The sequence below is a fragment of the Rhipicephalus microplus genome, chromosome 4 (assembly GCF_043290135.1).
Source record: "Rhipicephalus microplus isolate Deutch F79 chromosome 4, USDA_Rmic, whole genome shotgun sequence".
NCBI lineage: Eukaryota > Metazoa > Arthropoda > Arachnida > Ixodida > Ixodidae > Rhipicephalus > Rhipicephalus microplus.
In genome coordinates this window covers 11,150,215-11,175,259 of record NC_134703.1, presented here as the reverse complement: position 1 = coordinate 11,175,259, position 25,045 = coordinate 11,150,215, and the positions used below count along the sequence as shown (strand labels likewise).

General features: G+C 45.1%; 1 protein-coding gene across 1 annotated transcript in view; it reads right to left on the bottom strand.

Moving 5' to 3' along the window:
- Positions 1-723: 723 nt before the first annotated feature.
- Invadolysin (leishmanolysin-like peptidase, invadolysin) overlaps positions 724-25,045 on the bottom strand; it is a 53,657-nt gene continuing 29,335 nt past the window's right edge. Inside the window, exons 16-18 of the mRNA XM_075892164.1 lie at positions 22,262-22,395; positions 21,853-22,005; positions 724-1,194 (exon numbers count right to left, since the gene is read on the bottom strand). Coding sequence (XP_075748279.1) covers positions 1,039-1,194; positions 21,853-22,005; positions 22,262-22,395 — 443 coding nt within the window. The 3' untranslated portion in view covers positions 724-1,038. The remainder of the gene's footprint in view (positions 1,195-21,852; positions 22,006-22,261; positions 22,396-25,045) is intronic.

Genomic DNA, 25,045 nt, shown 5'->3' with positions numbered 1-25,045 from the left:
GTAAGGAGTTAGCCTATCTACATAAAGTGCGTGTGATCATGATGTATGAAAAGCGATGTTGCCTATATTTATGGTTGCCTTTTTTTGGAATGATTGTTGCAAGTGTTTTAGATGCGGAGCATCTTATACTCGCGCCTTGTAGTGCGCCGTCCGCGCCGTCCGCACCGCTTCTCGAACATTCGACAGCTGACGCGCGCGCATGCGCCGTCGCGCCGTCGCCCACTCTTCCACCATCTGTGCATCCCTTCCTCCTCTACACACCGCGCGCGCTTCACTCCTCCACCATCTGTGCACCCTTCCTCCTCTACACACCGCGTTCGACATCTACAATTCTCCTGATTCTCCAGTGGACGCGCATGTGGCGTCGCGCTTCGAGAACATTCAACAGCTGACAGTGCATGCGCCGTCGTGCTGTATATATACTCAAGGTCGGCGCTCGCTCGCTCAGTTGCCGCTCGTCGGTTGGTTTGTACGGCGCGTCGACGTCCAAGGTCGCGGTGAAATGAATTCCAACGAATCCACAAACACAATGATCGACGTCCCTTCGACCAGCGCCGCCCTTTCGCATACGTGTGTACGTGTTCACTCATTTAACACCCCCTCCTACAACCACGTTAACCAATTTAGCCATCGACCCAAGTAAGTCGCAATTTAACACCCCATTTCACAACCACGTTAACCAATTTAGCCATCGACCCAAGTAAGTCGCACTTTAACACCCCGTTAACCAATTATATGGTCCGCATCCTCCTCAGTGTTCCCCCGAGGGAAGCTGCGGGCAATTTTTTTTCATTCACTAGAAAGCTGCAGTATGCACTCCTGCCCTGCTTGACTGGAAAGACATATGCTGCCTCTGTTGCAACGGATTTGCATTGCATGTGTGGTATAATTTGCTACAAAGTGAATGGTGGGCTTCACAGTGCCTGTTTTTACATCACCTGCGCTGCACTTGAGCTGTTACTGTTGACACTTTCTGGTAAGTTTGCTCCTTTGTCACAAAACGATTGGGACAATCGCACTTGCATCCCAAGTGAAACGTCACCTAATCACAGACAAGAGGCATAGCACTAAGCACAGCAGAAAGCTAGCATGAAGGTCCACGCCGCGGCAATACAGCATGTCCTTGTGAAACTGTTTCTCGGCCTGAATGTAACTTGCTTTCACCAAGTCGGCATCGCACTCCATGCCTTCATCCTGGAACGACAGACAACAAATTGTTATAGCACAGAGAGTCATTTTCCACTTATAAGCACTAGGTGGCCATCGTACGGCGCCCCTTCCGAACAAGCAGCTGTGGGGATGGCATGTAAAGCCTGCCAGTGCCAGAGAAGGCTCGGCTACTTTCGGCATGAGATTCAAAGGGTAGCGGCGGTGTTTCTTTTCGAACAATCCAATGCTGTATGCTGTTGCATTCGTCACCCAATGCAAAGAGAAGCGGCAGCAACATGTATTCAGATAACAGGGCCTGTCATCAGGCTTCTGGGAGACTCCCGCGCAGTCTTATGCAGTCGTGGTCGCGTTTAATGGTCGCACAGTCATATACAGTCGAACCCCTTTATAAGAGACACTGATATAAGGAAAAAATGGGTATAAGAGACGCCAGTGTGCCTACAGTAAAATACGAATTGATAAAAAAATGCATATGAAGTACCCTGCTCATAAAAGACATCTCATATAAAAGACAGGAATTGCTACCTGAAGCGTGCCTCTTATCATCATCATCAGCCTGACTACGTCCACGGCAGGACAAAGGCCTGTCCCAGGTTCCGCCAGTCGACTCGGTCCTGTGCTTGCTGCTGCCACTTTATACTCGCAAACTTCCTAAACTCATCTGCCCACCTAACTTTCTGTCTCCCTCTAGCCCGCTTGCCTTCTCTGGGAATCCAGTCAGTTACCCCTAATGACCAGCGGTTATCCTGTCTACGACTACATGCCCGGTCCATGTCCTTGCCATGCCTCTTATAAAAAAGTTAAACTATAGAAAGGATGACAGGTGTCGCTCTCATGCCTCCATACCGAGGAGCGTCGTCGGAACATCAAACAACTCAGATTCTTGGAATGGTGTGCTTTTAGGCATTTGCTTGCGTTCGGAGGCAGACCATAGGGGGCACAATAGCTCTTCCCTTTCGGAACTGCAAATGACACAGGCCCGATTGGCGAAATATCGTAAAATAAACGTCTTTGCATTTTAACGACCCAACTCGCTGCTTATCACTGTCATCGAAAGCAAGTCCAGAGAGTGCAAGTGCATGGATTGCAATTCCAATTACATTGTCCGGCTGCTTTCAAGGCTTGACCAACTCTGGGTCAGCGCTTGCACGAAGCAGGCTACGTGACAACGAGTGCGCATTGCCTTACACCCTGCAAACAAAGCTTGGTTTCTACTTCTATTTTAAATGGGAATTATTTCTTAGCCAACCAAGGGCACTTTGCCACCTACATTTCGGTGCTCTCTTTAACTTGACGTAGACCAAAATTGGTATAAGAAAGTAAGTGGGTACGACGAATATCACTGGCTGGTCATGACACGAATAACGTGAAAATATTGTTTTGTTCAAGCCCTTTCCTACAGTCATGTGTGGTAGTACCATATACTACGGGCCACAAGTTACGAGTGTAGCCCACATTTCATGTGTACCCAGGAACGGTGAGCACAGACATTGGTAATCTAGACAGGTGCACGTCAAAAAAATGCGGTATCAACCCCGTTGACCTGACGTATGCAAAGAATAGAAATTATGGTAGTAGTAGAAATAAAACCCAGGTATTCTGAGGAGCAATCAAATAATCTGCCACAGAGCTAAGCCATGTTTTGAAACTGCTTTTGAAGACCCTATGCACAAGAGAAATGTAGGTGCAACAAACAATTTTATAACAAGGTAATAAACATTACCTATGCACACCTATGATACAGATGTCATGTCCGCTTAACGTGAATTCCGCTTGCAGTGTTGGCTCCACTTTTATAACTGTCAGATAAACATTACGTATGTGCTCCAATGACTCAGAAAGCTATAATCAAGCATTGCTCCACCCCAGAGTAAAATACTCTCACAAATGCTACATACGATATTCACAGTATTGCATGTGAAATGTGAATCGGACCGTAGCATGCCATGTGTATCGCCCCATTTTCTGTGTATCGTCCCATTTGTGTATTGCCCCATTTCCTTAACAAGCGTGCCTTGCAAGCTCATGGAACACGTCATTTACACGGAAATCATGCACTTCTTGGACTCCAATAACTTTTTTCATTCCGCACAGCAGAGATTTCGGAAAAATTTTTCCTGTGAAACCCAACTAGCTCTTTTCATTCATGATCTGCACACTAACCTGGACAATAACATACAGACTGACGTTATCTTTCTTGACTTTGCAAAGGCATTCGACAACAAAGTACCCCACAACCGCCTGATGTTAAAACTTTCGAAATTAAACTTAGACCCTAAAATTTTAACTTGGATTCGAGAATTTTTGACTAATTGTTACCAATTCGTTACCATTAATGGACATAACATCAGGCGTCCCGCAAGGACCTGTCCTTGAACCCCTATTATTCCTAATATACATTAACGATCGACCTTTCCATGTATCCAGCAATATTCGTATGTTTGCAGACGATTGCGTAATATACCGTACTATTACTAACACATCAGCCCAAGTTGCATTGCTGCCCCGCCGCGGTGGTCTAGTGGCTAAGGTACTCGGCTGCTGACCCGAACGTCGCGGGTTCGAATCCCGGCTGCGGCGGGGTGCATTTCCGATGGAGGCGGAAATGTTGTAGGCCCGTGTACTCAGATTTGGGTGCACGTTAAAGAACCCCAGGTGGTCGAAATTGCCGGAGCCCTCCACTACGGCGTCTCTCATAATCATATGGTGGTTTTGGGACGTTAAAACCCCACATATCAATATCAAGTTGCATTGCAAGATGACATTAACCATGTGCTTAACTGGTGCAATTGTTGGCTAATGACACTAAACCCTAATAAATGCAAGTCCCTCTCGTTTCACTGTCGGCGCAGCCCCCTCACCTATTCTTATCAAATCGGTAAAGTTGCATTGGAAAATGTCATCACTTACAAGTACTTGGGAGTAACTTTGAGTAACAATTTATCATGGCGCGTCCACATTATTAATATCATATCATCAGCTAACAGATCGCTTGGATTCTTAAAGCGGCACTTACGTCATGCTTCCCCCTTCTGTAAAACTGCAAGCTTATAAATCTTTAATTCGCACCCAACTTGAATACGCGTCGCCTATCTGGAGCCCTCATCAAGCGTACTTAACCGGTGCACTAGAATCACTCCAGAATCGAGCAGCCAGATTCATTCATTCCTCGTATTCGTATAACGTGAGCATTTCATCTCTTAAACAAAAATCTAATCTTTCAAACCTTAACATTCTTCGCCGAGTTGCCAGCCTCATTTTCTTCCAAAAGCTCTATCACAGTCAACTCGGCCACCCGCCCTGTATCTTGCCTCCTGCCCGCACATCTCACCGCATCACTCATTCCTTTCATGTTGGCCGGCCACGTGCCCGTACCACATTTTCCGCCTCCTTCTTTTTTCGTGCAGCTTCCGACTGGAATGGCCTTTCCACTGATCTCGCCACCATAACATGCCACTCAACATTTTCCCAAAATGTTTCTTTACACACAATTATACACATTTACACAAATAACATGTAAATTAACATTTACACAAAATTTACACTCGTTTCTTTTCAATTTGAATACATCACATTGTTCCTTTTTGTGCCACTGATTCTCAGTTAGTCTTCTCTTTTTTTTTTCTTGCAAGGTGTTACGCCTGTTAATATGTATACTGATCCCTGCACATGTATTATTTTATTTCTGTATTGGTTACCCCTGTTCATACTTATACCCATCCTGCATATGTATTACATTTGTTGTATGTTTCCCACCCCTTATGTAATACCCCCTCTAGGGGGGTCTTTAAGGTAAAAAAGTGAAAGTGAAAGCGCGTGCTTTGTTTCAACAAAACTGATGTCTGTTCTCTAAGACGAGAGCTAACATTGCGTCAGACCGTAAGTTACTGTTTTAATGCCAGTGTAGTACCTGCACAGCTCACCAGGTGCTCCGTTTATAAAAACACGTCAATCCATTTAATTACAAAGCTGGAAAAAAATGCAGCATCACTTGTTTAGCATACAACTGATTCTTACAATGCATGGGATCTGTTGAATTTTTCCTAATTGTTACTCTGTCTACACATTATCAATGTCTCCCCTATTCCCTTGTTGTCTTTCTTTATTCGGTGCTTGCACTTGTTGCTCCTGAGCTGAAGTTTTTGGACGCTCCTGTTCTCTTTCCCGTTTTATTTTTCTGTTCAATGCTACACCCACCCTAATACTTTAGGAGATATCTTTCGTTTGTGCATTTCATGTAGATTTCAGTAGTGCACAACAGAAGTGACATCCAGGCCCTCACCCCTACGGCAAGTGCCTGTGCCTGTTCGAGCACCTCTAAAAGAGGTGCCACCAGTCCAAACTTGCCCCACGCGTAGTGCCATAAAATAAAGCCATCATCACAATCAATCTAATGTAAAGTCGATTGCCTGGCCACTGGAACATGGCTCTATCGGCCCGTATAGGACACAGCAAGACACAGGTTTCCTGCTGTGTCCTATCCTATTATGTGGCCATGAAACCAAAAGGGCATTTTAGTCTCCAGCTATTCTGTCTGATACAATGGGTGCAGTCCTTCTTCCCCAGTTATATGTTAATCCTTATCATCATTCATCTTCACTGTTTCTTGCACTGGTAAAACTGTGCTTTGTAAGGCCAGCAACCATCGAGCTTACTTTAGTCTTAATGGGGGCCCTGCAACACTTTTTGAGCATGGTCAGTGTAGAGGTTGCTACTATTGTTGGTGGTTTGTGCCGTTCCCTCCTAATGTGAAGAGTTAGGGCTAAGGAGAATAAAGGTAGTAGTTGTTTCGGTTCAGTAGGGACCGGCTGTCTTTCTTCAAGCTCCTCGACGCTAAGGCTTTGCTTTGGTTAGCGTCCCTGGTAAACTGTTAACACTACTACATGGTGTCAAAAGTGGGATGGAGACCCTACGTCGTGCTTAGCCATTGTCCTTGCCAAGTCTATCGAGCAGTCCAGCTGGAAATGGGTGGGTGTCAATTTTCAGACGCCGGAGCCGGTGAGCACTGACATCAAACCTGGGATCTGGCTGAGGTGGAGAAGCCGGTTTGAGGACTACTCTGCCATCTCAAGACTCAAGAATGCACCAGAAGAAACACAAGTGCGCTTTCTCTTATATTGCATGGCCCCTGAAGTGCGTCCGCTTCTCGATACATTCTCTCTCGATGCTGCGTCCATCACTTTCTACGAGACTGTTGTCAAGTTTTACCGAGCCCTTCATTCATCCTAGTAATGACTTCTACGAGTCATCGCATTTTCACAGACGCGTACAGCAGCGAGGCGAGAGTGTCAACATGTACTATGCGGAATTATGCAGGTTGATGAAACGCTGTGCCTATCCTTGAGTGCAAGTTGAAAAATGGCTAGTACATGATAGATACGTCGTCGGCTTGCGCAACTCGCGCCTTTCACACCAGCTATGCAGAAACGCTAAGCTAACTCTCAAAGAAGCTTGGATGCAAGTACGTCAGGCGGAAGACGCGGAAAAAGAAAAGCGGCAGTCGCAGGCTGGCAGCGCTTTGCGCATGGACGCTACAAAGACGCAGAAGTCTGCTCGCTATCACCGCAATGCGAAGACTTCTTTTGATGGTCACAATGCAGAGAAGCCCAGCTGCGGATTCTGTGGCCACGAGTCTCATTCTCGTACGCAATGCTGGCGTGGGAAGACATCCTCCCAGCGGCTCTTTGTCATTGAATCGCTCTCTGTCCCTCTTCTTTGACTCCCGGCTATACAGGCCCTCAATGTCTCGCAATTCCTTGGCAGGGTGGAAGCACCTGAAGCTTTACTTCACGCTGAACTGTTCCACGAACTTGGCACCCTCAAGGATGAATATCAAATTCGCTTGAAGCCTGCTGCCACACCATTCTCACTCAGCGTTCCTCATCGCATTTACATCCCATTACATGAAACCGTGAGGCGTGAGCTGAACAAGCTTGATGTTGACCGAGTGATTCGCCACATCGACAGTCTAACGCCATGGTGTTCTGGACTGGTGGTGGTCCCTAAAGTGACAGGAAATTATCGTCTTTGTGTTGACTTAACCCGCCTACATCAAGTCGTACTTCGAGAACGCCACATCCTCCTTACGGTTTAACAGGTCCTCAGGCTTATTGGAGACGCAACGATGTTCTCCAAGCTGGACGCAACAGCAAGTTTACACCAAGTGAAACTCGCTGCGGAGTCGCAAGAGCTCACGACTTTTATAACCCATTTGGCCGATACTGCTTCCGCCGCCTTCCGTTTGGCATTACCTCAGGGCCAGAGTACTTTCAAAAGCAGATGGCCAGAATTCTTGTAGGACAGAAAGGGGTAGCAAATATGATTGATGATATACTTGCCTTTGAACGCACTCGAGAGGAACATGATGTCCGACTGAACCAGGTTTTGTCTCGTCTTGCCGAAGCAGGGGTCATACTGAACTAGAGCAAATGCTTATTTGGTGTGTCGGAAGTACCATTCCTTGGAGTAACCCTGTCTGCACAAGGCATCAGGCCGAACTCAGGCAAGTTGCAGAGATCAAGATCATGGAAGCTCCAAAACACGTTGTAAGTGTGAGGCATCTTCTCGGGATGATCACTCATCTGGCCAGGTTCTTGCCACATATCTGTGAGATAACTGTTCCAATCCGAGCACTCCTCAACAAGTCTTAAGCTGGATTTCGCAGCATGAACAGGAGGCTGCATTTGTCAAGATGAAAGAGATACGGACATCCGATAGGTGTATGGCGAAGTACAATCCATCGTATACCATGACTGTCAGCTGATGCGAGTTCGTTTGGACTTGGGGCTGTGTTGCTTCAGACTCAGCCATCAGGCAAGTGCCATCTTGTCGCTTTTGCCTCGAGAGAAATGACGAAGACGGAGCAGAGATATAGCCAAACTGAAAAGGAAGTTTTGGGTATAACACGGGCTCTTTGGAGGTTCGATGAATTCGTATGAGCTATCCCACTTGGTGTTGAGACAGATCACTTACCCCTTGTCTCTCTTTTTGGTAAGATGGAGCTCGACATACTGCCTCCAAGAATACAAAGACTGCGGATCAAAACAATGCCTTACCAATTCAAGGTACTTCATGTGCCTGGTAAGCTCTTGGCTACAGCTGATACGCTCTCACGCATCAATGATCCGGATGAATCTCCCGTGCATGCGGTGCAGCTCCTTACCATAGAAACTGTGGCCGGCACAACCCTTGACGCAATGGAGCTCTATGTTGCAGATGCAGTGGCTGTCACATTCGAAGTTTTGCCACTAAACGTGCAGGAGGTACGTCGAGCACGAAGTTCAGATGGCGAATGCACTTCATTAATCTCTTTTTGTCAGCGGGGGTGGCCTCCAAGCGGGGGGGGGCTCCAATCTCCAAGTATTCATCGGTGATTGATGAACTTTTTGTTTGCAACGGTGCACTGCTCAAAGGAGTCTGTTTGGTGATTCCGTTGTCACTTCGACCTTGGCACTGCTACATGAGGAACATCAAGGCATTAACAAAAGCCAAGTCCTTGTACGTGATTCAGTATGGTGGCCTGGCATCTTTAATGACATTACCTCTGTGGTCGCTAACTGTGAAACATGCGCTGTTACTCGAGTCAACTTTGCTGAGCCACTTATACCAACACCTCTCCCGAATCAACCATGGCAACTTCTTGGCATGGACTTATTTTACTTCAATAGACAAACTTTCCTCCTGGTAGTCGATTACTACTAAAGGTACCCGAAAGTAATAACCATGAGGAGCACAACCGCGCAAGCTGTCCTGGATGTGCTGAAGAGCATATTCGCCTGCCATGGGATATCAGAGGAGATTTGGTCTGACAATGGCCCACCATTCTCGTCACGAGATTTTGCAGTCTTCGCTTCCTCGTACGGCTTCGTCCATACGACAAGCAGTCCCCACTATGCCCAGTCTAATGGGGAAGTGGAGAGAATGATCCGGACGGTCAAAAACCTCTTCACCAAGGCGAAAGACCCCCACATGGCTCTTATATGCTACAAGTATACCCCAGGCATCAACAGTTTTAGCCCAGCTCAGCTCTTGATGGGTCATCGGCTTAAGACAAAAGTCTCCACGAAGGAAGAATTGCTACAGCCAAGTGTGCCATCGAAAGACAAAGTAGTCTTGAGAAACGCATCCTACCAAAGAAAGCAGGAGAGGAGCTACAATCAGCGCCATCGGGCCAGGCATCAATTGCTACTACCAGTAGGATAGCAAGTATGGGTGCGGCCAGAGAATATAAAAGGACCTGTGTCAAGCGCAGCACAGAGACCCAGGAGCTACATAGTAGAAACAGGACAAGGCGGTATCTTGCAGTGCAACAGGTGTTACCTTGTCCCCTTTGTTTCAGCATCGCCGCCTCCCCAAGCTTCATCAGAAGAAACCAAGCCACAGCCACAAGTAGCTCACCGAACTTGAGGTCCTCCAAATGCTAGGGCAACGAGTGACTCGGCACAGGCGGATGGCTGTGTTGGTGGCGATAGTAATGATGGTGGTCGTGATGGTGTTGTGCACACGCGTAGTGGCCGATGAATTGTTTCATTGGACCACTTGAACTTGCGACTGCCCAATGTCCAAAAGGGCACGAGATGTAGAGGTCGCTACTATTGTGGTGGTTTGTGGCGCCCCCTTCTAGCGGTGAAGCGTTTGAACTAAGGAGAGTAAAGAGAGTTGTTAATCCGGTTCAGTGGGGACCGGCTGTCTTTCTTTGGGCTGCTCAGATGCTAAGGCTTTGCCTTGGTTAGCTTTCCCGGTGAACTGTTGACACTACAGTCAGAAAACACTGCGCATGGGTAGTAGAGACTCCCAAGAACATGCGAGCCAATTATTATAGCACAGCATGCGGCCTGGAATCCACAATAAATTCTCGAAGTCAGCTAAAAATTGCTTTCTCTTCTCTCGACAAATTTTAATTTCATTTTCATTTATTTACCTTAAAGACCCCAGAGGGGTGTAACATAAGGGGTGGTTATATAAACAAAATTACAGTTTGTCCATAAATAAATCTTGTCATTTCTTCGATGAAGACAGGTGAGGTGGTGATGGAAGCGATGTAGAAAAATGATGACGAGCAAGTGACAGTACAGGCACTTGGATGAGCAATGTTAAATGAATGGCCTGTGCGCAGTAAAATGCCCATAGGAGGCAGAATGTAAGGTACTTGGCAAAGTGAACTGTTATAGAATTTATGATATAATGATAAGCTTGCGATGTGACGGCAGTGTGCTAGTGTATCCAAACCAGAATCTCTTTTTAAAGACGAAACATTGATGTCATATGAGAAGGATGAATTAATATACCTTACGGCACGATTTTGAACGGATGCTATGGCGTCGCTGAGATATATGTGATGAGGATTCCAAATGGGTGTTGCATATTTGGATTTGGGCCTAACCAATGTTTTATATGCGAGTAGTTTTATGAATTGAAGAGCACTGTGAAAGTAACGTTTGAGAAATCCTAAATGTTTGTTTGAAGATGATGGGATGCTAGTTCCATGAGAGGACCAGTTGAGATTATGAGTGATAGTAAAACCTCAATACTTGAATGAGACAACAATGCCAATGGGGGAGTTGTTAATTGTGAAAGGAAGGGTATGATGATTACGGCTGCGAGAAACTGACATAGATTTCTATTTATGAGGATTTAAGGCCATGAATTACACCTTACACTACTTAACATTATATAGGCCATTCTGCAATCAGATGGGGTCGTTATCGTTAATGATAGCTCAATATGTTACACAATCATCAGCAAACATTTGAATGTTAGAGAATATGTGCAATGGTAGATCGCTTATGCACATTAAAAAAAAAAAGAGACGGAAGAAGCTTAAATGATGGACGCTCAAAATTAACTCATCCCAGCCATTCTAATAGCCAATGGCTGATTTACACATGGCGCGCTCGATCGATTGCATTGAAAAAGCAGAGTATTCCAAGAAAAAAAAAAGAAATTGATTGATTTGTGCTGTTTAACGTCCCAAAACCACCATATGATTATGAGAGACGCCGTAGTGGAGGGCTCCGGAAATTTTGACCACCTGGGGTTTTTTAACGTGCACCCAAATCTGAGCAAACGGGCCTACAACATTTCTGCCTCCATCAGAAATGCAGCCGCCGGAGCCGGGATTCGATCCCGCAACTTACGGGTCAGCAGCCGAGTACCTTAGCCAATAGACCACCGCGGCGGGGCACACACACACAAAAAAAAGTGCTCAAAGTCACGAGGTGCATGCAACGTTTTTTTTTTGTTTTGTTTTCTGTGCCATCTTTCCCTTCTTAGCGTCCAACGCTTCGTCGGGGCAATAACAGGGAGAATGCGATCGCAGCGGACAACAAATCTTCGCAACTATGCTCATACTGGACAGATTCTAAAAATTTTTGCAGCAGTAGATTCGTGAGGCATTGGGCTTTTTCAGAAAATCCATTCCATGGTTACTTGAAAAACTGTTGCAGAATCCCTTCAATTGTGATACATTGGGTATACACTGGGCACACTGGGTACTCTTTTTCTTCCACAGCTGCGTTTTAACCCTTTGTGTTTGTTGCTTTTTGCCATCTAAATGCACATTAACAAAACCATGTTCCATAAAAATATGCCCACTAAAGCCTTTCTTTGCCACTCTACCAGCAACCTCAGAATGATACTGTCTTTCATCATCTCATACCATCCTATACGTGCATGTTTTTTGTTTGTTTTTTTCATTTCATCACACGAACTCAATCTCTACCCTACATTACAGTGCTTACCTTCCCTTGGATACACTCTGAAATGTGCAGCTCTGTGCATTATGGTATTCACTGAACTTTCATTTCCTTCATCCGGCGTTCTTTTCTACCAGGCTACTTTTAGTGTGTATGCTCTGGCTGCGATGTAACAACATTAAAGCTAATACACCTAGCCTAAAGGGGCCCTGCAAAAACTTTTTTCGGATAGTCGGAAAATGCTGTCGATCAGCAGTCGAGGCTTCTGAGAAAACGCAAGCCAAACATTACCGTGCAGCAAGCAGCCAGGCATTTAGAATAAATATTCAAAGCAAGAAACTTTTTCTTTCAACAAATGATGCAAAATTTCACGGCCATTTCAGCATTGTGAGCAGCATAGTTACTCGCAATCACACTGAAAGTAAGCGGCACATTCGAAGAATAAATGAATACTCATGACGCAGCTTCTTTCCTCCGTGCCTTCCCTCCCTGCTTAGCTCATACCAGTGCACTCGTCGAGACAAGAAAAAGTAATCACAGCATCTAACTTTGCTTGTACTTGGTCCCAGTCGACTGCATCGTACTTCGGCAGCAGTCAACTTGTACGGAACTCCTTTAGTGAAGCCATTCCATAGTTGCTTGAAAAAGCGTTACCTCACGCCTTCTTTAGGGGCGAAGCGGCTAAATCCATGTCCCGCTAGCTCGCTGTGGTACGTGTTCGCCTAGTTCGATGACTCACTCAACAGGTGCGGGCAGGCGATTCACGGTTTACCGATAAAACCCTCCGAAGCTTAGTCACTGTGTAGATATTCTGTGAATTTTTTTGTGTACTTGCATGAGTCTGCATTGGTGTATTGGTCCTGACATTAGCGCACACACACACACACACACACACACACACACACACACACACACACACACACACAAAAAAACATTGAAAAGAATAAAACTGTGGCTCACAAACATCCTGCATTGTTGATTGCTGTACACTTGTTTATTTGCATACACAGCCGACTCCCCTTAATACGAAGTTCACGGGAACCGCAAAACACTTCGAATTAAATGAACTTCCAATCAAGCAAAATGCACAAAAAACTGCACTTTAATTGCTTTAGACCTGACAGTTCTCTTTGAAAATAGTCTATCATCTTCTCTTGCCGAACCTGGCTGCGGCTAGCAAGTTTTCCAAGCACTACACACGTTGAAGTGATTCTTCAGCATTGTCTTCTTGAACAAAACATAAAAACCGCAGCGCAAGAGCAAAACCCGCATCAACATCGGTAGTCCTCGGTAGCGGTTTGTTTCTATGTCGTCGTCCACTAGCCGAACCATCTACACAATTTATCAGCTCGCTAGTGGACATGTATTGACGAAGCTGTCCATGGCAACGAATTTTTCGAAACAGACTTCACTAAGAATGGCCTCAAAACTATCGTCTTCGAGTTCACCTGTTTGCTCTTGATGAAATTAGACAGTGAGTTAGGCTTAACGACGTACTTTCGTGCGATGTCTTGTTTGGCGGTGCTCCTTGGTCAACTTCTTAGAAGACTTTCGACTTTTGTTGCTACATCAAGCGTTCGGTAGGGGCCGCAAGTTGCCACTATCAAGCATCGCCATCACAACGCTCAAAATCAGCTGTGGAAACACGTACGTATGAAATCCCACGGTGTGTTGGCGGGCAAGTTGGTTTATCATGCTATGTTTGAACAGCACAACTGGACGCGGAAGGAGCAGAAGACACACACAGCAATGTGTGTGTTTCGAGTGTTCTTTTTTGCCAGCATCCAGTCGCGCTGTTCCAACTTCAACCCAGCGCGCGGCTATGGCAGCGCCTAGCACAGCTAAAGCACTCGACACATCACAACAAAAAAACCTAGTTAGCCAATGCGATGCCCCAGCATTGACAAAACAAGATGGCCACTTTATGAACCATTGCTCTGTGGGAATTTGCGATGGCCACAACAGCGCGGTCGGACAGCTGTCTTCGGAGGTCTTGGCACATGAAAGATTCTCCATTTTATTGAAAAGTTACGGTCTCCTCAAGGCTCTCGACGGAAAGAACTTCTAATTAACCAACATTATGAAACCATTTGTTGACTTCTATTTAACCGAAAATTTCAATTAGGTGACTTCAAATTATTGAGGGTTGACTGTATTAAAAGTTTTACTGAGAGCAGACTTTCAATTAAGTAGATTCTGAACTGATTGAATATTTTCTGTCAGCACTTGTGAATCTTTATCAAGTAAGTGCATCAGCAAGAAAAAATAACGATGCAACATGCAGGAAACCATGTCCTTTCATTATGAAAAGACAGAAAAAATCTAATTCAGGGTTTCTACGTACCAAAGCAAGAACATGATTATGGGTGGGCTAGTGCAAATATTTGAATGCTTCAAATATTCAAACGAATAATGCCGTATTCAAATTTACTTTGAAAGAAATTTAAATTATTGAAAAGTACAAATTATTCAAAGTGAACAAATAAATGCACATTAGACCGCCTGTATCAACTTGTAAAGGTAATTTCACTGCAGTGAAGCAGTACTAAACTATAAAAGCACCTATTCGGATGTATATTAGTTAGCAGGTACCCCCCATAAAAGTCGTTTCACTACAATAAAATAGAGCAAAGCCATGAAAACACGTATCCAGAGAAAATCTGCAATAAATGAGGGTATTATCCTCACATCAATTCACTTTTTTTGAAGTTTAAAGCTTCTTATAACGACTTATATGCTCTAAACAAGGTAAATTTTAAAATATTACATATTTTACAGGCTATCACTTGCACTCTACTACAAGTCAAACCCTGCTACAATTTAAAAAGGTTTCCGCTTGCTTTGATGCAAAAAAAAAAAAGGCATTTGCACCGGCCTTGTTTCAATTTTTAAATAGTATTGTATAGGTTAGTTAGGTCATGACAAATATTGCCTTTCTTTCTTTAAATTTAGTGATATGTATATACTATTCGGATTCAATTCAAAACTATTCGAACAAAATCACCATGCGCTTCGAATTCACTTTGAACCTAAAATTCACTATTTGCCTATGCCCAATTGTGAGGCACGTTACAGTGACAGGATGATATCGAAACCCAGATGATATCGTAAACCGAGAGTAATCTGACATCCCACCAGTAACGACACTGAAAATAAAGAAAGCCCTAGAGGGAATACAAAGAAGCAACGCCGCTGGTGGGGTTAAGGTAACATCAAATGACCCGTTGAAAGATGGTGGAGAGATTGCGCTAGAAAAACTGGCCACCAAAATCTTGGAAGAACGCTAACATGATCTTAATCCACAAGAAAGAAGACGTCAAGGTTTTGAAAAATTACAGGCCGATCAGTTTACTGTCCGTTCTCTACAAAATACAGTCGAACCCCGCTACAACAAAACTCACGGGGCGCAGAAAATATTTCATTGAAGCAAGAATTTCGTTGTAGTGAAATCGAAAAAATATAGCTCATCTGAGCTAGCAAAACAAAGAAACGTTTGTTCTTAAATTACAAAAGTGTCGGGTGCTTCCTATTCTTTCCCAGCAGCATCATGACGCGATTCACAGTCATGCATAGCGAGGCCATGGTGAAATATGCTGAAACAACGCCTACAACTGCATTCGTAAACGTACCAAACAGTAGCATTAACACGTTAACATCAGCAGCCGTCCGCCATCAATATGTATCCAACAACGCCAAGATAGAGGCATGCTATTGTGGAGCGGGGACTTTTGCCTTATTCTATGTCATTCTTATCACCCAAATCTCGCAGCTGGCTGATTTGGTTGATAATGCTGACGAACAGCCGCTCTGATTAGGTACCACACTGGCCAAGCACGGATAAAATGATAAACATTGGAATTGGAAAAGGCATCGCTCCGCGGTTGGGTGCAGCAGCTGCGTGAAGGAAAACATGAACTGAGCGACTAAGCTTCAGCTTCAGATCGTCTGTGGCTCGAAAAACAAGCCAGTGGAAAAAGCATGGCCATTCTCCATGAGCAGGGCAGTCTCGTTGCCATCGCTATCGAGCAATGACGGCGCCGCCCATGCTTGCTCAACAGCGGCGGTTTCTGGTGGTGCAAACACGTGTCTTAAACTTCGTCGGCGTATTTTCAGGTTCTTAAAATGCATCAAAGTGTTAAAGATTGGGTTTTCTGTATAGCAATAAATATCTGAGCCTGCAATTGCATTGTGAAATTTCATTGAAGCGGTACGGCAGAAGAAAAAGTGTTCATTGTGGCGACAATATTTATGCATTGACTCCTATGGACTGCTGACAGGGAACCGTGAATTTTTTCGTTGTAGAGGGGTTCGACTGTATTTACAAAAATGATAGCTAATACTAGAATTAAGATGACAGAGCTCAATCAACCAAAAAACCAAGCACGATTTCGTACCAGCTACTCCACAATAGACCATATTCATCCTATCAATTAGGTAATAGATGAATGCAGGAATATAACCAATTTCTATACATGGTCTTCATAGATTACGAGAAGGCATTTGACTCAGTCGAGACATCAGCAGTAATACAGGCACTAAGGGATCAGGGCATTGAAGAACCCCACATAAACATACTGGAGGAAATCTGCAGTACATCCACAGCCACCATAGCTTTCCATAAAGAAAGCGACAGAATCCCAATAAAGAAGGGTGTAAGGAAGGGAGACACAATCTCTCCAATGCTATTCACTGCATGTTTACAGGAGGTTTTCAGGGCCCTAGATTGGGAACAGTTAGGGGTAAAAGTTAATGGAGAGTATCTTAGTAACCTGCTATTTGCCGATGACATTGCCTTGATGAATAACTCGGGGGACGAATTACAGCTCATGATTACTGAACTGAACACGGAAAGCAGAAGAGTAGGTCTAAAAATTAATACGCACAAAACTAAAATAATGTGCAATAGTCTCGGCAGCAAACAGTGCTTTGCAATAAGTGGAGAGACGCTGAAAGTTGTAAAGGAATATGTCTACTTGGGGCGGGTAGTAGTACCCGCGAAGCCAAACCATGAGAGTAAAATAACTAGAATAATAAAGATGGGGTGGATCACATTTGGCAAGCATTCTAAATCTAGAATGGTAATCTGTCACTAACCCTAAAGAGGAAGGTATATAACAGCTGAATCTTGCCAGTACTTACCTACGGAGCAGAAACTTGGAGGCTTACAAAGAGGGTTCAGCTTAAATTGACAACGATGCAGCGAGCGATAGAAAGGGAAATGACAGGTGTTACCTCAAGAGGCAAAAAGAGAGCAGAGTGGGTCAGAGAACAAACCCGGGGCTAACGATATCATAGTTGAGGTCATGAAGAAGAAATGGTCATGGGCAGGATAACTCCTGGTCATTAAGGGTCACTGACTGGATTCCCGGAGAATGCAAATGAATGAGAGTGAGAGAGAAAATTAGGTGGGCATGATTGATTTGTGGGGTTTAACGTCCCAAAACCACCATATGATTATGAGAGACGCCGTAGTGGAGGGCTCAGGAAATTTCGACCACCTGGGGTTCTTTAACGTGCGCCCAAATCTGAGTACACGGGCCTACACCATTTCCGCCTCCATCGGAAATGCAGCCGCCACAGCCGGGATTTGATCTCACGACCTGCGGGTCAGCAGCCGAGTACCTTAGCCACTAGACCACCGTGGCGGGGCAGAAAATTAGGTGGGCAGATGAGATGAAGTTTGCAGGTATAAAGTGGCAGCAGAAAGCACAGGACCGGGTCGTTGGCAGAACATGGGACAGGCCTTTGTCGTGCAGTGGACGTAGTAATGCTGATTGATTTATATGTGAGGTTTAAGGTCCCAAAACCACCATATAATTATGAGACATGCTGTAGTGGAGGGATCTGGAAATTTTGACCTCTTGGAATTCTTTAAAGTGCATCCAAATCTGAACACACAGGTCAACAGCATTTTCGCCTCCATTGAGAATGTAGCCACACCTGCTGGAATTCGATCTCACGAGCGTGGTAAGGCAGACACTAATGACATACATGCCAAGTTCAAGGATTCTGAATCCGGGAGACTTCCAAAACTGAAGGGGGGGGGGGGGGGGGTCAGTCATGCTCATTTATTTGCCCTCCTCCTTTTTTTTGCACCACAAGAAAACAAAGAACATCGCGAAAAACAAAAGAGGGAGGAAGGGTCCCAACAGCCCCACAAGCGTAAAAATCAGCACTATGGTCTTATAATGGCTTGGAGTGGCCAAACAAACGAGGATAGTGTTTTCCAACTTTGACTGGTACAGCGTCAAAGGTGCGCACACTTTCGAAGTTCTGTCAGCTGGTTGCCATACATGATCCGTGTCCAGAATGACCACAGATTAGTGCCTAGCAGCTGCGGCAAACGACAAGCACATGCACTGCAGTGCGTGCGCTGGTGCACCTGTATTTTCAAAGCTTCGAGCACGCTGCTCTAGGCCTTCGTCCAACAGCTTCGGTACTAAAGTTCATAGCAACCACCGATGTGAAGAATAGTGTTCGGAACATCTGAATTTTGGGCCAATGAACACAGAGGAATTTCGTCGGAGAATTTCGCAAATTCGTATCTGCTGCTTTCACATCCATGTGAGTCTACTATACGTTTCGATGAATGACCCCTCAATTAGTTTAAAATAAGATGCAATGGGTTCGCAAAAAGCCTTAATTGGATTGGCCGGCATTTTCGTCAATGCAGCCAGAAGCGCATAGAACTTTCAATTTCCGGGACATTTTTATGACAACCATACAAATGTAAGAAAGGTTGAAATCAGGGAGACTTGGCAGGTATGTAATGATGACAGTGGGCTTAGGCATATCAGCCAGGGGTGCAAGAGGGCACGAGCCCCCCCTACTGAGAAAAGCTGGAGGGGCTGAGCCCCACCACGTTCGACAGTCGTCACTGTCAACTGCAGGCTGGGGAAACAATCAACTAAGGCAAAACTTTTTTGCCCAGTGTAATCGCTCAATTATATTGTTATGAGGAAATGAAAATGTTACCAGGGAATGTTTTAATATAAATTGTCTCCACATTTCTGCTGTGACAATTTTCCTTGAAGGCTCTTTGCCTTGCGGGCCGCCTATGCGTCGCTTTCGCGCCTTGTACTGTAGCATTGCAAAGCAGGTTACAGTATAAGGCATGAAAGCACGTACTGATTTGTTACGGATGCTTTGCTTGCTTTGTAATGAATGGGAACAAGCAATCATTTTATGGACCAATTAGAGCATTTGCAGCTTCAGGAAAATCATTTTCCTTCATCGAAAATGAATAGCATCATCTTTGCTGTGTCGAAGATGCTGTGAGCCGATGATTGTGACGAAATCTTTTAAATGTTATAGTTCTGTTCTACTGAAAGCGCCAAAAAAAAGGTTTGCGCTTCAGTCTCTGACAAACCTGATCAGCCTTGCTTATGGTAACTAGGAGCGACGGCAGCAGTTTGCAAAGTGGCAACGTATAAAGCAGTGGACTCTGGTACAGTGGGAAGCTCAGCTGTTAAGCTTACTCTGTAGCCTGACCCACAGGACAAGGGAGAAGGTGAAAAACCGTGTTTTTAGCACAATACAGGTCTAATTAAGAGTCGGGCTAGTTAAATTGTCATTTACTGCCCCAGATACAAAATATATGTGTGTGTATATATATATATATATATATATATATATATATATATATATATATATATATATATATATATATATATATATATGTGTGTGTGTGTGTGACGCTATGATGGCTGGGAGACGTCGTGGCCTGGCTCATACGCCATGTTTGTTCTATAAGCACTTCTTCTTCCTCTACTTCTCCTAACCATCGCTTCATACGTCACACGATTCCCCCTCCCCCCGAAAGAAGGCATGAATTATGAACAAGAGAAAGTAAACAAGGAGAGGTTGAAAAGTCACAAATGTCAAAAGTCACAATTGGTTCTATGCTCCAGAGGAGTTCCGTAAACTTTCAGACTTCAGGGGAGAGTGCAGCAGTCCGGTTAACGCAGGAGTTCTGGTGGGCGAGGCTGACTGTTGCGTTCTGGATGGCATAACCACACCCTCGAGATCTGCACTGGTGTTGACATGGGTTGAGTTCTTGCGAGGAACGGACAAGAGTGGGAGTCGCTGTAGCATTTGAAGTTCCGATGTAGAAGGCGTCGAGTTGTGTGTCGTGGCAGGAACAGACGGTGTGCTTTAAGTTTGCGTGTGCGATGGTTGCAGCTGATGGAATTGTGTTTTGGTCTCTGTGTTGTACAGATGGTGCCTTCTCGTCTCTTTCGTCGTTTTCTGTGGTTTCGGAGCTGTATTCGTAGGCGCATTCTTGATTTCTTGCACCAAATGCGTTTTTAGCCCCGATCCAATATGCAAAGATGCCTCACGTCTTGAATTTGTTTTAAGAGACTTACTCTGCGTCGTCGTCCTTGTCGGTGTATCCGTTGGAGTGTCTGCGATTCCTGGACTTGCTTTTGCTGGCGTTGCTGATGTTGCTGTGGAACGTGTTGCGGTGGGATCCCTTCTTGAACATCGCACTGGTTTTCTTGACAACTTGATGTGGTGCTTTGTCGGCAGCTGCAATTGCAACGCTTTTTAGGCAGCGAAGTTGGTAGGACAGATTTGACTGGACGAACACCAGAGGCACCTTCGACAGCATTCATTACGTTGGCTTCTGGCACCTGGCAACCTGTCAGAGTCACTTCCATGCCTCCTGTGTTTGGGCTTTCAGATGGCTGTGCACTCAATGGCGACAACGCAGTAGGCGTGGTTTGGTCAGATTATAGTTGGGAATGACTGTCTTTCTGTGCAATGAATGATGCGAGCTCTTCTGGGAAATGGAACTGAACTGTAGGTCCCGGGCTTAACTGAGTACGCTGCGAGCTCCTCTGCTCTATTCCGACCATAGTGAACATGTGAGACCTGAGCTGGGCGTTGTGAGCGACCGAAGATCCACACGATGGAAAAGCAGGAGGCTGGTCAATACGTGAAGCCTGCTTTTGACTATGACGACCGAGTGCGGTTGTCTGTGGATGGTGGGTTATAAGCGAGTCTTCGTCGTAGTCGTCATCGAATTCTGTAAACCAAACGATCATTTCTTTTTTGATCTTTTGCCATGTCTCGTCGTTTCGAAATATGTGGGTGAGGTAGAATTTGAAAGCCTCACGGGAGATGTAGTCGGTAAAGTTGATGATCATCTCCCGTTCCGACCATGATGCATCGGCAGCGTGGAGCTCGAACAGGTCGAACCAGTCCTGTACAGGTCCATCGTCTACTGCTCCGGTGTACTTGGGGATGGGAAGGTCAGTCGATGGTTCTGTCATGATGCCGGTATCTGCATGCGGCTGAGATCACCTCTCCTGTGGTCGATATTCAGTTGAGGCGTATTGCCTGTGGTTTCGTGAATGATGTGAGGCTGATAAGCGGCGGCCAGGTCTTCATCCTGTCGACTCGTATGACGCTATGATGACCGGGAAACGTGGCCTGCCTCATACGCCACGTTTATTCTATAAGCACTTCTTCTTCCTCTACTTCTCCTAACCATCGGTTCATACGTCACACACACACACACATATATATATATATATATATATATATATATATATATATATATATATATATATATATATATATATATATATACGTCACATATATATATATATATATATCTATACGTCACATATATATATATATATATATATATATATCTGACGAAAGAGGTAGGTTTGCCCCCCCCCCCCCCCCCCCCCCGCTTTGGTACGCCACTGACAGTGGGAGACTCCAGATTAATTTTTATTTACTGCGGTTCCTTAATTGAACAACTTAATCTTAGTACACAAGTGTTTCTACATATTGCCTCCATGAAAATGTGGCCGCCATTACCAGAAATCACTCCCACACATTCATTTTTTGCAGCATCACAACACAGTATGTGAAAACAAGGGCAGATTCCCTGACAGTCGCCAAGCTTTGTGCTACCCGATGATCTAGACACAGTACAGTAGTTTTAAAAACGAGTGAAGGAACGTGTTCTTACTGTGCAGACATCGCGGCACGATGGACACACAATAGCACCAATGTGGAGCCAGCCGTTGGCATACAGCTGGATCCGGATCTCTTGCTTGGAGTGGTAGCACGTGTATGTGTGGTTGGCCACCTCTATGTGCAGTCGCCCATTAGAGCACAAGTACTGCGTAAGATACGAATAGTACAAAAATGGGACACAAAGTGCAGTGAAAGCCTGTATAATTCAATTACCAGATAAATTAAATCATTCAGTATACACAGTACATAAATCTCGAAAATGAAGCAGCATCTTACAGTGAACTACTGACGGTGAATGTTTAGTGACTATAACTTGTATAACAGTTGCGAGACAGATGAAAAGTAAAATGCAAGGAGTGGTAGAAGTAACTGGGCATGACCATAGAATACCACCAGCTCACCCTATAACAACCACTGCCCCAATGCTGCCACTGGCGCACTTGGCTGCAAGTGCGTTCCTGCCACATCTCTTTGTTGTGGTTGAAGCACTTGGAGCCAGGCCCATAGTACTCCAGTGCAAAGTTCTTCTCATCCTCTGGAAGAAAGAAAACATGCCATGCTGTTGTGAAGATAATTGCAATACATCGAGCTATTCAGAAAGAAAGAGTACTGACTCATCACTGCACCGTTGTTATATCGCAAAAGAACCTTTTTCTTGCCAATACGTGACCGTCACAATAGCAGCAAGACAGTTCCAGTACCCCACACTGCATCACAATCATTGAAGGTTGACCGTTCTACAGTTATACTTGCTTATAACGAACCTCCATATAACGAATTCCTCGATATAACGAAGTCTTTCTATTCCCCGCTATTGCTCCATAAAAGCAAGTGTATTTGCAACCTCTATGTAACAAAGTAACAGCGGGAGACATCCTTGATATAACGAATTCTCCCCACGGACAATTTAGGAATCTTGCTCCGCATTTTCAAATTTTGGTACCAGCATGCAACTTTTGCGGCTGCCCCGCTGCCGACGAAACGCGAAGCGGCGGCGGCGTGCACAGCACACCAAGCGGGAGTGAGTGCAAGGCGGGCAGGCGGGCCTGCATTCCACCCAAGTATTCTTGCCCCGTGACTCCACCAGCTGGCGCTGCCGCCGTTCTCACCACCACGGGCGCATGCGCTAGTGTGCCCCCCCCCACTCCAAACAAACACACAAACAAAAACTACTTTTGCACATTGGCAGTGCCACGCTTTTAGTTTACGTCACATATGTGGAGCCGCACTGCATAAGGAGGGCGCTTTACCGAATAGTTTTCCACGGTATCCGTGTGTGTGTGTCATCAGCTCTTCGTTTTCGACGGCATGTGTGCATGCATAGTTTCACTGCGCGGGCATGGTGTGGCCCTCGACGACGTTCAGCCCTGTTTCCTTTTTTTTTTTTATTGCGACAGCAATCATGTGGACACTGTCGGCTGGTTTTTTGTTCACCGTAGATGTATACATATTTATATATATGAAAACTTGAGAAAGAAAAAAAAAAGCCGCCCGCGCTTGGCGCCCGGGGGTAGATGCTGGTGCGCGCGTGTTTATCCTTCGATGGGGAGAATCATTGGCCTTCTACTTTAACCGGAATGATTGCGTTTAATTGCCGGGTGCACAAAGATCACTTCGCTCGCTGGACAGGTGCTGTTAGCGAAAAGAGTGGGCTTTACAAAAACAGCGAAATAACAACTAAAGTTACACAGTGGGCTTGTTGGTTATTTGTGTTGTTCGAGGTATAGTACCAAAACATGGCGCGTCACATATGATGCATGCTATATAGGCCAAACCGGTAGATGCATCAATGATAGGCTGAACGAACACAAGAATAACGTGGCCATAGCACAGCTTGAGGGTTTTCTTGCAATTCACTGCAAAGAATTCGGGTGCCAACCCCTCTTTAATCGCACCAGCATAATCGGAAGAAGCACGAACCAAATGACAAGGCTCATTATAGAAGCGAAATTCATTTCTAAGTTTGGGGACGCATGTATAAGCAAGCCATCGGTATCATTATCATTGAAAGAATTGCATTATTTGGATGTCGCATGAGTTGCAGTAGATCACAATTTTCTGGTTCTAGCGCGTGGTTGGGACGCGCCATGCTTCGGTATAAGTATTGCTGTTTCTCGGATTAAACCGCATTGTTGAAAGCGCCGTGTATGTGTTCTGTGTCTTCTTCTCCGTCCCTTCCTGGATGCGCTATACCTCTAACAGCGAAATAACAACTGGGGCACTTGTTAGTTCGCACACATATCTGCACCTGTGATTACATTTCATGCTTCGTTTTTGCTTAAACTGCGTGTTAAGTGTCGAGCGGTAACCATTGTTAGTTCGCTCTCACACTGTGTATGTTGTTTTCGTGCGTCATTTGTGTGTGAGCAGTGTGTTGCACATTTCAATCTGCTTGCTGTTTTCAGCGTTACATTCAAAGTTGTTGCTATCGCATTTGTTGCTTCGCCCTTGTGGCGAAACTGTGACGTTTCTTAATTTCAGACAACCGTGTCGTCACCACCAAGGGGATGTCAGATTAGGCGCTGATTGAAAATCTCCGAGACCACGGTGATGACGGATCTTACGAGGTCGACTCGTCACGCGCTTCTGTCTTGTAATTGTAACTTCCCTCTTGTAATTGTAATGTAATCATCTAACATGAGACTTTATACCTGTGGTGTCAGTATTTTTGTCATTGCATGCTTCTCTCTTAGAAGCATTGCTTGTTGTCAATCCCATCACAATGCCGTGTTGGTGGTTACGGTGCTCGGCTGCTGACCCAGCCACAGCTTAGAAGTGTGGCAGCTTGGGCTAGTTGGTATGGCATGATGATAATTATAGCGCAAGAACAAAACGACGACACAGAGACAAGAAAGACACGAAGGACACGAGCGAGAAGGACACGAAGGACACGAGCGCTTGTGTCCTTCTTGTCCTTGTCGTCTCTGTGTCGTCGTTTTGTTCTCGCGCTATAACTATCATCGTCCAGCCACAGCATCTTAAATGGAGGCCAAAATGTTAGAGGCCCGCATGCAAGTTACAGAAACCAAGGCTGCAGAAATTTCTAGGGTTCTCCACTGCAGCATGCCACATCATCATATGATAGTATGGGAACATAAATCCCCATGAATTAATATTTGATCACACTTTACACAGTTTCCAGTATGTAGCACGTCTCAAGTTATTGCCTGGCATACATGTTTTAT